Source organism: Gasterosteus aculeatus, chromosome 15 (assembly GCF_964276395.1).
Source record: "Gasterosteus aculeatus chromosome 15, fGasAcu3.hap1.1, whole genome shotgun sequence".
Classification (NCBI taxonomy): domain Eukaryota; kingdom Metazoa; phylum Chordata; class Actinopteri; order Perciformes; family Gasterosteidae; genus Gasterosteus; species Gasterosteus aculeatus.
In genome coordinates this window covers 16564420-16579783 of record NC_135703.1, presented here as the reverse complement: position 1 = coordinate 16579783, position 15364 = coordinate 16564420, and the positions used below count along the sequence as shown (strand labels likewise).

Genomic DNA, 15364 nt, shown 5'->3' with positions numbered 1-15364 from the left:
CGTTAGGGCAGTAAAGACATATAACATGCGACATATAAAGTTTGTTCTTTGAACTTATCTGCGGGGGTCTAGCTCTTCAATAACAATCTGTTTCCAGTTTATGTAAAATTTTACTCTGGCCGCAGGTCTCCAGATCCTGTCAGCAAACAAAAGGAGGCATATTATCTCCTGTCCTCATCTAATCTTTGCATACGAAACAAAATCATCACTGCTGACGTGATGAAATGTCTGAAGCTTAAGTTGTGTGAAACTAAAGACACAACATTCTCTGACCCTCTACCTGAGGTTCTTGCAAATTGAGCATTATGCAGCTGCGGTCGTGAGATAAGTATTTAATATACTGTAGCTCCTTTTTTATTTCTCTAGCTAACAGGCAACATTGTCCCTGAATCCCTGAATAGAGTGCTGTTATCCTCCGGGGCTCCGGAAGTGGATCAATCCCGTCAAGAAAAAAACGTAATATAATAATGCCACATATCTCTGGAAACATCAGAGGCTACACGGATATTGAAGCTGTTTGTACACGCTCCAAACACAACTCACGCAACAAATAAATGTGTGACGTTAATACACTTTTTATCAAGGGTACGACATTTTTGTAGCAGAAGGCAAACGCGGCCTCAGGGACTAAGTCCAACAACCAAATTCCCATTCTTACATCATTACATTGGTGTAATGTGGGACATTGGTCCCACATTACACCTGTTTCCTTCGTACTGTGTGCATTTCCGTTACCTACTGGGATTTGCAGGGCGAGCGTACTATACATTTTGATCCAAAGATTACGATGTACAGATTATTATTTTTACCAACTTTCATAGCTGCACTTAGGTTAGATGTTATTTTCAATACATTTTCGGTTCATTAAAACTTTCAAAGTAATATGTTGCCCACATTCAAATTTTCTTCCCAAATATTACGAAGTATGTACCCTTAAAATGAATGGAATATTTTTTGTGTCCTCAGCTTTTATGACGCTGACACCTTGAAAACCTATTTTTGGGTTTTGAGTTATGTGGTCCTACTTAATAATTTAGCTGCCATTGTTCACATAGTTGAGTGGTTTCAATCGTAAGACTTCATTTGGTGGGGGCTCTTCTGAATGGTTAAAAGTGGGTCGGGATGGAGGGCCCTTGTGCATCTTATACATAACGATTCTGATCTGCCACCACACTCTTCATCTGTCTAATTAAGATGCAATATTGCCAAAAACAAATATCTGGTTTCAATCAACTCTGAGCACACAGTCAAGAAGAAGTTTTTGACTATAAAAGCTTAAGGCCAAACTCTTAACTTTGATTAATGGTTATATAGTATTATATAGAGAAAATGGGAAGGAAATGCCGTTTTTTTAAGAACAGAAGTCTCTCTGCCAGCTCTGTTTTAGATCTTTACACACTCCAGTGGGAGATATCTGGCTTTTTCAGGGTTGAAGTCTCCACTCTCCTCACTAACGTCATGTGTCCGCTCTGATCCAATCCCATCACTTCACAAACCTGTTTCATTACTGATTCATTAGATCTGTAGCTCAGAGGGTAAAAGTTCCAACCATGAGCTGCACAACAGCCCAGAAGCTTTTTTTCATCACCGTGGGATAATTAACTAACAATGGGCTCAGCATTCATATGAATGACCTGTGGTGCGAGGTGAAGTTATGTATGGGGGTTGACATTTGTGTTGGGTCATGAATCCCACAGTAACAGGAGACACTGTGGTTTCCACCAGGCTCAGCACATTTTCTACAGCGAGTCTTGAGCTTGGTTTTGGTTCAGTAACCATCGTCGGTTAATTGGTAAGGGCCAAGCTTCTCCCGCACCACCCACTAGTGAAACATTGATGGTGAAAATGTGGTGAGACATTGTTCCGCAACAGGTTTTCAAACGACTGGGAGGAAATACAAGTTAAGAGATAAGAATAGTATCCAAGTGCTGCTGTTTATTTTTCTAAATATCAATTTTGAAGCCATAATTACGTCAATATCATGGCCTATCCGTCTGCACCCATTCAGGCATTGGCGTTTCTAGCCAGTATTAACTACAACTTGTTATGCACAAGCTAATCTTTTGAATTGTTCGGCAGATCAGGATATTTTAACAGCTTGTCTCCAAGAAAAAAAACATTTATAAGCACAGATAAATGAGCGGGACTACATTGTGTTTGTGCAGAATGTTATTACTCACAATTGGGTTTTCAGCGTTGTTGTTATGTCAGGGTCTCCCTTTGCAGCGTGGTTCACTTGTACAGCAGCATAACCTTGATGTTCGTGTGCACAGTGAACCTTGCCAGGTGTCACTTAGATTAAAAAAAGGGAATACATGATACAAATATTGCACAACAACTTCACAAGAAAATGACATGTATTGTAGAGGTCTTTTTAATACGGAACCATTGAATTCTCAATGAAACTTTTTACACTATTTTAAATAGTATTTTAAATAATTTACACTAAGGCCGCCATTGTAAGCTGACGTCTGTAGTTTAGTCTGTGCAACAATGATACATATGAATACTAAAGGAGGAAGCAGGAAGGAAAGACAATCGTCAGAGCCTACAATGTGTGTGAAGACAAGATATCTAAAAAAAGACCAGTGCATTCTCCATTCTATGTCTCTGTTTCCAGCTTCTCTGCACGTCACTGCGTTGGTGAATGTTCAGTAACACTGTTTGGATCACGGCTTTGGCCCCTGAAACAGCTCACAGGACAGGACTCTGAGCGCATATTATGGAAGCTTACGTATATGTTTTAGAATATTTTACCATCCATCCACCTTCAAAGCCGCGTATCCTTCATAAAGGAGCAAAAATGCTTTTATCCCAACCTCCTATATCCCTAACCCTATTGAAATGGATGGACTTTTTGCTGGCCTTCTCCGAGACGTAGCGCAGCACAGTTGAAAACGCCTGAGGAAACCGACAAACAGGCATAAAGACAGAAATAGAAAAGTTAACCCTAAAAAAGCCCTATCTAACCCGAATACCGACATCAACTTGGACCAAGCTAAGAAGCTCCCATATCTGGGCCACCGCCAAAGGGTGCAAGCTCCATTCTGTGACCAGCGGACCCCCTGTGGAGGAGGTTGCCCACCGGTTCAGGAGGCCTGCTACACGGCTGTCTCGGAGACAGGAAATGAAGACTTACACACATCAGAGAGGAAGCTCTAGCAGGGGAGGCCTCCTTGGTGTCAACAGTTTAAATATGCATGTGTAAATATATTGGAGTAAATATTAAAATTGAAGCTGGAAACCGTGCAAAAGCGTGTATTTCCACATTTCCAAAGGATGTTTTTCTAAACATTTTTTCTGTCACAACATATTTTTTCACTGTCTTTATGATACTGCGCGTCTCGCTCTCCGCCTCTCCCCATTTCAGGAATCAGGAATCAGGAAACATTTATTAGCCAAAATATGTCAAACATACACAAGGAATTTGTCTTGGCGGTTAGTGCGCGACAGTAGACAGACAAGACAACAGTGCACAAGTAATAAAATAAAGTGGAATGAAATGCTAATGCAATGGGTTAGTAGAATAAGGCTAAGGCTATGGGTTAGTATAAAAGAAGGGAATAAAGTTAAAAAAATTTAAATATTAAAAAGTTAATAAAAATATTAAGCATAAAGTGCACTAACGAACAAGTAACAGACAAGAGACAAAGTGACAAGTGACAAAGTGATGAATTGCAGCAATCTCTCCCCCTTTACGTCTTTCTCTGCGCTTGTACTGAGCCGCTCTGGGGGCGCATTGTTCAAACAGACCGGTGACAGGTCACTCGAGATACAGAAGACAAATGAAACTGAAACATCCTGCGTAACCTTTAATTCAGTTCTATCAGCTACTTGGCAATTATAACAAACACAAATAGTATCACCCTGATTTGGGGTCATTGAAAACATTTGATCTTGCGTTTTGACGAAGTAGTGGCTAATACTTATTTATTTGACCACTTAAATATAATGCAAGCATCACAAAAAACAGTCAAGTTTTATTAAATGTTTATTAACATGAAAAACAGGTTTGTTTGGTATTTACATGCAAACGTGAATAACTTAATAATTAAAAAAAAATGGAGTTCTACACAATGGAGCAACTTTCTGAAACATCTTGGCGCAATGGGTTTTAATGTGTTTGGACTTAAGGCCTTTTTGAGATGTGGTCTATCATTTTGACCATATTTCATCTGTATTATCCATGAGCTGGTAAAATTTAAAGCTTAGCAATCTCGATATCCACTGTACCAGTTTGTGTGCAAGTTAACGCGTGCAAAAGGCAGCGGGTAAGGACCTTTTCTAAAGTCAGACTGGGCAAAGCAATGAAATAAATGGTCCCTGGAGTTTAAGCTTGTGTACACATGAAACAAGGGGGAAGTACAACACAATAGTTATGAGCACCGATTCTTCGGGCTCCAGGTCTCCTGACCGAGACGTACGTCAGAGCATCGACCGCTTGCTTTAACCTGGTCAGTGTGCGTGCCCCCAAAGGCAAACATGAGCAGCCGGGCCACGGCTTCCCCAGGAAGAACTGGGTTTGTGGCTCCCAACAGTCTTGTTGGTCAGTCTTTACATGACAAATGCAATGAAGAAAAACGGTCCGACAAAAGGGGACAACAAACAAAACAACGTTGCTGTAAAAGGTAGAGTTTCCGCCGCGATAGACGGCGGACACCACAGATTGACACGTCAACAGCAAATCAACAATAAAACAATGTGTTCACTGAAGCAATTTGAGGGTAATCTACAAGGCTGAGAATCATTTCCAAAGGTGATTGTTCTTTTATAGCGGTAATAAAATAAAGGGAGGCTGCTTATCAAATATAATAACAGAGAGTGTCTCTCGGCAGGACATTCACATTTGCCATTAATGCTTCCCTATTGATACAAAAAATAAAAGTTATTCAGTTAGTTCTAGCCCCCCCGACAGGTTGCCGTGCATCACCGTTAACCCCTAGTGCATGTCACAATGCTATGGTTCACAGTAACAAATAAAAAACTGAAATCTCAGACACAGCTAAGCAACAAGGACTTCAAAGTGACATACCATGGGCAAAAAAAGGTCTTTGCCCTTAACCCCCTTCAGTAAGGACAAATGTTTGGCTCAGGTTTTTAAAAAAATAAAGTCTGCACTGACAGACTTTAAACTGTCCTCATTAGGTGGAATTGTGCAATGGAAAACATAAACCCATTGGATAAAAGCTACTACAGTATGTCCTTCATTTGAATAAATATGAAAAACACCAATATGGTGTATAGGCATAGCATGAACTACGGGGAACCAAATACATTTCCACATATTCTCTTACCAGACCTCAGGGTAAATGGTTCTTGTTCGGACATTACAAAAGGTGAGGGATTTAGTTTCTCAGACTACATAAAAAGGCACAAATAGAGTAGTTTTTAAATACTCCTGGGTTAGAAGATTGTACAAGAGTTGATGGGAAAACTCAGACTTTCATCTATGAACAGAACCTTTCATAGAAATTTGATCCAGCCTTTAAAGTCATTATCAGATCCCCAAAAGTCCAATGGGACTGATATTCATTCAAACAATTCCTATTGGAATATAACAGAACCAGGAAGGCGTTTGGACTTTGAAGGACAGTTGAAGGCTTTGTGATATCAAGATTCGGTATTATCTTCCTTTGCATATTCCTCCACCAGTTTCTCATACGAGTGGCTGTGTTCCGAACCGTCACCAGTGAAGACCGACCCCTCGGATTCAGAACCACGCTCCTCCTTGGAGTTTGTTTCAACGTTTTCATCACACGTAGTAATGGATAGTTTTGCCTTAGAATCCTCATCATTTTCCTCCTCCAAGTCATCACTGAGAAAGTTCTCGTCTATGAAAGTAATGTTTGCATTTTTGAATGTTAGGGGGTGGAACTCCTTTGAGTCCCATGTCCTTCGACCGCCTACTTCACAATCCCCCCCCCCTCCGTTCTTTAGGTCTACCTCCTTGTCCAGCTGGTTCTCGTACATTCGGCCCTGGTCGAGGTCCACCTCACCTTCTACTTGGTCCTCTGTTAGTAGCGAACCACTATCTGCGCCCAGCAGGTAGTTCTTGGACTTGGAAAAAGCAACAGTGACTCGGTCGCTGAAACTGTAGCGCCTCTTTTGGCGCGGCGATCGGTCCAGACTAAGGATGGTGTGGCTGTTCAAACTGGGAGCATCGTTGCAGCTCTTTGAACGAACAGTATCTTTGGATTTATTTATGGCGATGGCTTCGGTGCCGTGGTTCTTGTCATCTTTTTTGGGGCCGATCTGTTTGATCAAGTCATTGTAGCCCTCCTTCTTCTTGGAAAGGAAGCTGAAGATGTTGACGTCATTGGGAGTCGGTGGCAGACGAAGCGCAGCCTTGTGAGACTCTTTGTAGTGCTGGAGTTCATCAAGAGATAGCTTGCGCAGCCTGCGGCGCTTCTTCAGTGCCTTGTGGGCCTCAATCACCATCCGCACTTTCCAGTTGAAAAACAAAGAAAGCCAGGCCAACCCCAGATAAATCCACACTTCCACAAAATAACGGTACAGAGTTGGGTATTCTGTATTTGGTTCCACACCTACAAGGACAAAGAAAATGGTTAACTGTCATTAGAATTCAAAGTTATGAACAGATTTTATTTAATTGGTTTCATTCTCAGCTTACCTGCCACCAAGTCTCCAAAACCAATGGTGGTCAAGGTGACAAAGGAGAAGTACAATCCTTCTACATATGTCCAACCCTCTTGGGACATAAACACAAAGGGTGGAAGGACTAAATGCACCAGTACACCCCAGAGGAGAAATATCGCTGTGCAGGTGAATTGAGCCTTTCTCTGAAAAGAAAAATGAAAAAAAGAATTACTTCAGGTTTTGTAATAACAGAGAGAAAGGAACGTACTTTTCCAAGCAGTGTAATGAAACGCCTCTACTTACTTACCAGTGAAAATCCTTTCTTGGTTAGATACTGGCCCAGGTGCTTGGCTCTGCCACCAAAGAACTTTCCCAGCTCACTGATCCAGGAAAGACACAACGGCACCCCAAACAGGCCGTAGAAGATGCAAAACACACGGCCTGCTGATGTTTTAGGGGCAATGTTCCCATATCCTTTGGAATAAACAGCAAAAAACAAGAGGGCTTAAGGGATGGGACCTGCCAATCACCTACTTAAGTTACTTTAGTGTGGCTGTACAGGAGGAGATGGAAATAACAGCATGCCACTAATATTTGAATCAGAGCCTTTCTAATCTGCATTGTGTACCTTTCATGTTTTTTCACACACACACACACACACACACACACACACACACACACACACACACACACACACACACACACACACACACACACACACACACACACACACACACACACACACACACACACCTCATTCTCTGCAACAGTCAACTAAGTTTTGACAAAACAGATAAAAACTATTTCCTCCCATCCAAACTAGAACTCTCAATCTGAACAAACAAGAAGTACTTACCGATGGTGGTGATGACAGTGGCAGCAAAGATAACAGCGTTTGGCCAGTTCCAGTTGTTGAAGGTCTTGCTGCCAGTTATGGTGACCCCTTGGTCTGCAGCATCAGACACCACCTGAGGACGTAGAAGATCGATTCAAACTTAATTTCAGGTAACACCACCGATGCTAAAAACAAGGGTCCCATCAGACTAAAGCCTCATTTTTGTGCACCTCCGAACTGTTGGAACTATGTGGCCACCAATATGTGACCCGAACAAAATAGTTCACCCATAAAAGCTCTATTTACATAACTGGGGACTTTACAGAAAACACAGGCTAATTCCCTGGAGGGGTTTTGGAAACAGAAAGTCTTAAGAATCTTCATTTGTGTAAATAATTTGCCAGCCAAATCAAATGGGTCAAAGGATATTCAACCTTTGTTTCCTTATAATGCAAGAAACACTAAAATTGCTTCTTTAAAGGGCTTGTACAAAGGCAATAAAACAGTCCGTGACTTGAAGATAGCAGTTTACTCTTCACTACAATTGGACTGAATACAAAAATAATTATTCCGAAGAAACACGATAATTTTGTCTCTTACTCCCTAAAGCAGTTTGTCCGTCAGGCCCCCCTTTAAGGATATAGGGACATTGTCAGATTTGGGAAGCACTTGAGCAGGAGCTACATCAGATCCCTCTTACATGGAAATGTTTAAATTTCCACCTCTCAAACGGCTTGACTGGGCCAAATATGTAGGGGTTGGCAAAACATACATTAGCCCTTAGGCATCTGCAAAGTCTTGGTTCTTAAGAACAGGGGTGTGACAGCTGTGTGCTGCAATTACCAGCCAGGGATGGGTGGCCGGCTTTAGAAGGACGGCAGTGATGTGATGCAAATTTTGGTTACAACCATTGCCACAAAGGTCCTGCTTTTGCACGTTCCCATTGGACATTCCTCCATAATAATACATATTTGTGTTATTGAGCAATTCTTATTTGGCTGAAACTGATCATTAGAGCAACCTGTGAGACCCGACAACTGCAGCCTAATGAACCAGTCAACACTAAAAACAACTAAACAAGATGTCTTTATGTACCGGTAATCAAAATGTCCCCAAAAGGATCTTGCACAAATGGTAAGAAACAACTGTTCACCAAACTGCCCACAGACACAAGAAAAAGGGCATTGCATTAACATCATGTTTCCAGCACGGCGTCTTGTACTAATGGAAAGTGATGAGACACGTCTCACCACATGAAAGTAAATTGAGGATTCAAATGAAAGCCTTTTGGTAAATCCCCCACACACAAGCAACCATTCTTTCCAACCTATGTGAAACTTTACCCCGCCAGTTAAGGCTGACTGTTCAGGGTTGTTTCGTGGCAGAATGGAAAACATTGAAAAGTGACAAAAATGATGCTTGGGAGTCACGTTTGTTGCCGGTGTGTTTGGCTCTCCACCATCCACAAAGTGGTCTAATGAGGGTTGCGTGCACATGTTCACCGTCTGCCTGAAGTTTGAGACCTACAAAGAGCTGATTCACAGGAAGAGAACGAGGGCAGCACGATACAAATACGGCAAAGAGGGCCAGCAACAGGACGCTTTAAAAAAAAGGCACTTTGGAGGCTAGAAGGTTAGTTTAAATGTCCTGTATTGCTACCATACAAGGAGAGGATCTGCCACTGGACCCGATAACATTACCGAACAGGTGTTGGTTTTCAACCTGTTGAGGACAAGGTCGACTAGCGGTCATCAACTGGTCAACCCGTGGTCCCTTCAAGTCACCAATAACCATGAGAACGAGTCTAAAGGGAGAAAGATGAAAGCGTTTGTGTGATGCTCAGGCGCATTGGACCCGTAATGTTCAATTCATGATAAATTAATAGTTCAAGGTGAAACATGCTGCTCTAAAACTAGTGTCTTCTGCCACATAAAACGGAAAAACTACAGTCGTTAAACCAGCAATCTGTTTTGATGAATAGTCAGATTTTCTTTCAGAAACATCAATTTTGGGATTTTGTGTATGGACAATAAAAGCAGGAGCGAGAACGTCTGTAAATGTGTTAAATAAAACCACGGACACAAAACACGCCGCAGTCTGGTTAATGATTAACGCAACACTGACTTCCACTCACGGTCAGATTGAGATAAAAGCAGCAAGATCTCCTCGCTTTAACGCTTTCCGAGTAGTGAACACTCCGTGAAACAACCTTGAACCGCATAAACAACCTAACCCTAAAAAACCCAGCTGCTCCTAAAACAGTAAATGCCAGGCGCATCTTGATAGAACGGAACACCAATTTCAGATAGGAGTACACAGAAAACAATTGAGCAGCAATCTTGAGCGTGCATCATGCAAAGAGAAAGAAATAGCAACACTGAACAAGACAAATGCACATGAAGCATGCAGAACACCCCGCACATCAATGCTCGCACTCCTGATTGGCAGCAAACCAATTGTCAAACCGTTTGTGTAGCTATATGTGGTGGCAGAGCATTCCAGTGTGCGCTGCCTTCACTGAGAATTCAGATTTGCTAAACGAGAAATGCACAACACATCACAATGCGAGGCCTTATGCTTTCACTCTGAAAAGGATTCCTCTACCCCCTCTGAGGAACGCAGTGACAAACCAACGGTTATCAGGACAGCTGGCGGCGCAGCGCGGCCCGCCCGACGGGTTGAGTCACCCGGGCTCCTCCGTGTCGATAAGAGTCTGACAACTGGCGGCAGGGGAACAACAAGGATGAGAAACAATGCACAGTCTGCTTTGCCCAAAGCTCAGAGAAAGAAAGCACAGACAAATTCCATCCTTTTTATAGCTTGTTTCTTCATTCGGTAGAGACACGAAAGCTGTATCACCGATGGCGGATTTGTGAATGTCTGCTTTAATTTCGGCATGAGGTTTTAGAACTTGCCACATTAACACAACATGTGGTGTTTTTATTCATTCTTGAATTTCTCTTATAAAGATGTAAATATCTTATAAAGTTTATAAAGATGATGTGTTGAAGTGTTGCGATGCTGACGTAAACAGTGGCATTTACACATTGTACTGAAAGCGCCCTTAAATCGAATTAGGCCTCGAAGGCAATAAAGGCATCCCTGTCTCGTCACTGCCCGAACCTAGAACCAATGCAAGTAAATGCATCCTTTACGTGACCTCAGTATAGCTCCTTTTTTAAATGCACTTCTCAAAAGATGGATGAAAGGCCGCTAGTTAAAGCCAGCGGCGCCGTGGCAGAACGCTGCACCACAGAGCGCTGCTTCATTGTGCATTTTGCAGAGGGCAAAGATTCACTTTGCACATGTGACAACGCTGCGTTGCAAACTTATTCTTCCAAGTGGCCTTTAAGTCATGCGAGAGGGACGGGACCACCGCGCTATAAGGGAACTCAAAAAGGCCGTTTGCTTACCAAAGCTGCACTGAGCAAAGCAACAACAAATTTCATACAACACCTCGCTCTACACATGCTGCACCGAGGGTTTAAAGCAATTGAGAGCTGGATTTACTTGGCAAGGATTGGTAGATCAAAACAAGATTTAAACAGACAACTATTTTGTTAAGCGATTCAATTTAACAAAAGGAGCCCCACAGTCCGCCGATACGCATGAGTGGCTCTCAGCTGCTCCCACTCTCTCCCGTTCCACTCTTCAGCTGCACGGCCAATTTAAAAAGACAACAAAGCCCCCAAACAATCTTTTAGAGAAGAAATACAGTGGTTGTTTACAGCTTTTCATCCAATTCGATATTATTTGTGTGAGATTTCTCAGCAGTCCGATGTAGCTGTGGAAACCAGATCCAATTGAATGACTGACCGACTGACCAATACACACACACACACACACACACACACACAAACACAAAAGCACACAAACACACATGGCTTCTTATTTGCAATGGAGCGGACGTGTGTGTGCAGCTTCGCTGAACTTTAACAACAGCCGGCATTGATGGACCATAAAATCTAAACTGCAAACTGTGACCACTTCAAGGGTCCTGTAGTTAATAGTAAACTCCTTGTTAGTAAAACAGCAGAAGATTTTAGTGTCGCCGTCTCTCGTTAAGCCAGTTTATAGGTTTGAAAATCATTGACGCGCAGAGCAATGTTTCCTCAATCGAAACCTTGAAGAACCTCTGCTGCTCATGCAAATAAAAGCCAAGTCAAGGGCTTTATATTGCACATTTTAATATAGCAACTTTAAAGCCCTTACAGCAGGCATCTCTGCGGGGAAACAGGTCAAGAAGCCAAACGTGTGATTTCATATCGTATTTGGAAAGCGCACAGATGACACGACGGATCCTTTGTCCTTCAGAGACTCCACAGGAGCAGTTCCCAAATCTCCCAACTGTGATATTCCGTCTACACCAAGAGGCAGAGCCTTTGTAGGGATGCATGCATGGTGGGTGGGGTGGGGGGGGATGGAGGGTCACAGGCGTATCCCTTTCACAAACCCCCCTAAACACAAGGAGGAAAAGCCGGAGGAAGCAGAAGGGGGGATGGTGGGGGATAATAAATCTCCCTAATACTGATGAGGCCCTAAAGGGGGAACGGGTTCAGGCATGTTGCTGCTCTTACTTGAAAGTGCAAAAGCCCCCCCCCCAATGGACAAAGACAGAAAGAGACCAGTGGGACTCGCGGGTTGAATATACACATGATGTGGACACCACAAACACACGGATCAAGTCTTCTCCCATCAAAGATCCCATCTTCTCCCTCCCACATGGAGCTTCTGAGGTCTCAGAAGCCCCTCGAGGTGGAGGAAGTGGACAAACACGCGATGATGCAAACACCTGTGGAATCGCAGGCGGTGTTGACTCACCATGTGGAGGTCAACGGCCCGCGGCTCTGCTACCAGCGGAGGAAAAGCAATTCTAACAAGAAATTATAGCAATGGAACACCACGAACCAAGGGTCACAGATTGACCCTCAGCACCCTGGTGCCACAGTCACCGCCCCAGACTGCCCGCCCGTCTGTCCTGTTATCAACTGGACAATAAAATAATCAGCATCATCATCACAAGCAGCCGGGCAAAGTGAACATTTACGAGGGCACGTGTAACCGTTCAATGAACTTTCAGTGACAACAGCCGTGTTGCTGTGGTGGTGTTGACACACAGGGAGGAACCCTGAACTTACAACAACTCACGTCCCAGCAGCTTACAGAGCATTTGCATCAGGAGGCTGAGAAGTTGTAGTAGAAGCATACCTCTAATATTTTGTCCAAATCGTCTTTGGTCAGACAGGGATAGTCCTTAAGTATTGTGTCCTTCTGGTCTCTATAGCGCTTCGCAGCCGCCTTCCAGTTGGGCTCCTCCAAGACTTGAAAAATCGCTGCCCCAATGGACAGGTAAAAAATAATGGCAGATGTCAACAAGGGGCCTTTATCTACCATTCTTGTGTACAACGACTCGGCCCTGAGCGCGCGGCCCGGGGGGCGAGTGGGGGAGATAACAGCGACGCGCGGAGCTACGCGGCACTCATTCTCTGCGCGGTCCGCCAAACGCTGCTCCGGTCGCGCGACGGCCCTGCGGAGTGCGTGAAAAGCGCCGCGGGTGATGACAGCGTCGGGCTCGAGACCGCGCGAGCTTCTCACGGGTCATGAACCAAGGGGCGCGAGCTTCTCACGAGTCATAAACCAAGGGGCGCGAGCGGCGGCGTCTCTCCACGTGCGCGACCGGAGAGATACTGCCTGCTAAAGTAGTGCACGGGGAGTGGAAGCGAGGGGGGGATCCGCCCATAACACAGTGCCGGGTGTGTGTGTGTGAGTGTGTGTGTGTGTGTGTGTGTGTGTATGTGGGCTTTGTAGTCCGGCCCATTCTCTTTATTTGGGGAGACTGCAGGTGCGCAGCTGCACTAAACTTTTTAAAGCTTCTCAACGCTCTTTTCCGACACGCACTTTTATTCGCGACCAACTAAAGTTCTACCAGGTTGCTCATAACGTTCGTCAGAGTAAAATACAAGCATGCGTTACAGTACATGCCGCTTTTATCCAGAGCGACTTGCAATGCATTTTTAACCAAAGGTTTAACGTTTAGGAGCAGTTAGGGGGTCGGGTGTCTTGCTCAGGGGCACTTCGACATGGGACATGGAGCAGACGGGGTCTGAACCGACAACCCTGCGCTTCCCGGCACGCCCTCTCTACTCCATGCTCGCACGTTTTTATATACATCTACATCTATATACAATTCTTAAACAGCCCCAGTAGATGATCTTATTTCATACGTGTTCCATATGCATTACACGCCATTGTTTGTGACACGAACTTCCACAGATTCACTTTCAGATTCATTTTCCACCTGCAAAAAGCCCAGTCAGCCTGACTTGGTTTCCTTGATGTTGCTTCTTGTTATCAAAAAACTGACTCATGCATTCCCGCTAGATTTGTGTCTCCCCGCAGAACATGTTGTGTCCATACTGTACGTTCGTTTGGATAGATCGTCCTGCAAGTCAATTATTGAGATACTAAAAAATGACCAGGGTTTGCAAACACGCACGTTCCTGCTCCATGCTTGGAGAAGCGGGTGGATGACGTTGATTGGTTGAAGTACAGCCAAAGATCAGCCGGAGATTGGGTTTTATTCCCATTCGTTTCAACTGCAGTGCTGACACAGCATGTCATTTGAAAAAACCAACATGGTGTCGATTCAGATCCTCATTAAGCCCTCCGTGTCCCTGTGGTCTAACACAGCAGCGCAGGCTTGCTAGTGTGGGAGAATTCACGGTATGCAAGACAACATAACATTGCATCATCACCGGTGTGTATTGCTATTTGCCCAAGGCCGTTTTTCTTTTTCAATTCATTTTATGGTACTGCAACTACAAATCACGTACAAACTTTTTTTCAGTCATTCTCATAATTCTGTCAGCTTTAAAAACGACTTATGACAACATATGTTATTTTTTTTCCCTTCATAAAACGGCACACTATGAAATGTCGATCCCTCCATTGATAAAAGTGTGTGGCTGAATACAAGCTAGAGTTATGTTGACAGGGGTACGTTAGCAGAGCGCAGGAGAAGTGCATTTGCTCTGTGCCCACTGAGTGCTCGGGCCAACCCGTTCTGTTATCCAGCCAGTAGCTGGAAGAGCTCAGACTCGCTGGACTGAGCAAACCAAATTGTGCCGTTGTGGAACATATCTTACTTGTTTCAATCACAGGTAGCCTACATATAATTCTCTAATTCAGACCATATCTATCCTCCACATGGCAACAGACGACTTACTGACCAACACCACCTTCAAACACGCATAAGCATCAGGATGAATCCTCACGTTGTCCTTTGTATTTACAGTAGTTTAAAATGTTTCAATTGAATTTGACATGTATTCTGCAAATCCTAAATGTTTACGTTTCATTCGGTATATTTCAGCCATAGGTGAGGATCCAATGACCTGCATTTATTACATTCAATGTCTTAACTGGCTGGTTACTGATAACAAAAGGCAGTAAAAACCTGCTTCAGGGCTAGTTTGACCTTTTTTTTTTAAATATGCCTGTTCATGCTCCTATTAAAACTATTTGATTAGACAATTGATAAGGCTGTCATGTTTGGATGCTAAATATATAACTGTGATATCTACATGTTAATGCAGAATCTGACAAGATTTTGGCATCTGAAGGTGAGTGTTTCGCTTTGTAATCTGTTTGTAGTTGGAGCAGCGTTGACCAATCACGTCTCTGCGTTCAGAACAAACTGACCAATATGCCATTTGGGAACCTGTTAGATATCGTCTGAAATGTAACTATTCATTTGCTAAAATACCCACCAGGCAATTTAGTGTGAACTTGCTAATGTTGAAACAACGCACTGTAAGCGCAGAGGAGGAGGCCACATACTTTTCATCCAGACGTCCTGGCTACACAAGTAGATCTGCTAAAGATGTGATGGAGCCAGACACTGGTTAGCTTAGCTTAGCTTAGAAGACAGGA

The 15364-nt window shown here is 43.5% G+C and overlaps 1 protein-coding gene across 1 annotated transcript; it reads right to left on the bottom strand.

Annotated features, from left to right (window-relative positions):
• Nucleotides 1-3973: 3973 nt before the first annotated feature.
• Nucleotides 3974-13148, bottom strand: LOC120833294 (potassium channel subfamily K member 5). The gene is made up of 5 exons (XM_040200290.2): nucleotides 12641-13148; nucleotides 7454-7565; nucleotides 6905-7071; nucleotides 6632-6800; nucleotides 3974-6545 (listed from the first exon to the last, which is right to left on the bottom strand). Exons 1-5 carry the CDS (start codon nucleotides 12824-12826, stop codon nucleotides 5611-5613), a joined length of 1569 nt encoding a protein of 522 aa, XP_040056224.2. The 5' UTR covers nucleotides 12827-13148; the 3' UTR covers nucleotides 3974-5610.
• Nucleotides 13149-15364: the final 2216 nt, after the last annotated feature.

Excerpts from the sequence above, each read along its gene's own strand:
- LOC120833294 (XM_040200290.2), bottom strand. The coding sequence starts at position 12,826 with ATGGTAGATAAAGGCCCCTTGTTGACATCTGCCATTATTTTTTACCTG. Across the intron at positions 7,072-7,453 it reads CACTGTCATCACCACCATCG|GATATGGGAACATTGCCCCT; the intron begins GTAAGTACTTCT and ends TTTATTCCAAAG. Across the intron at positions 6,801-6,904 it reads CCAAGAAAGGATTTTCACTG|AGAAAGGCTCAATTCACCTG; the intron begins GTAAGTAAGTAG and ends TTTTCTTTTCAG.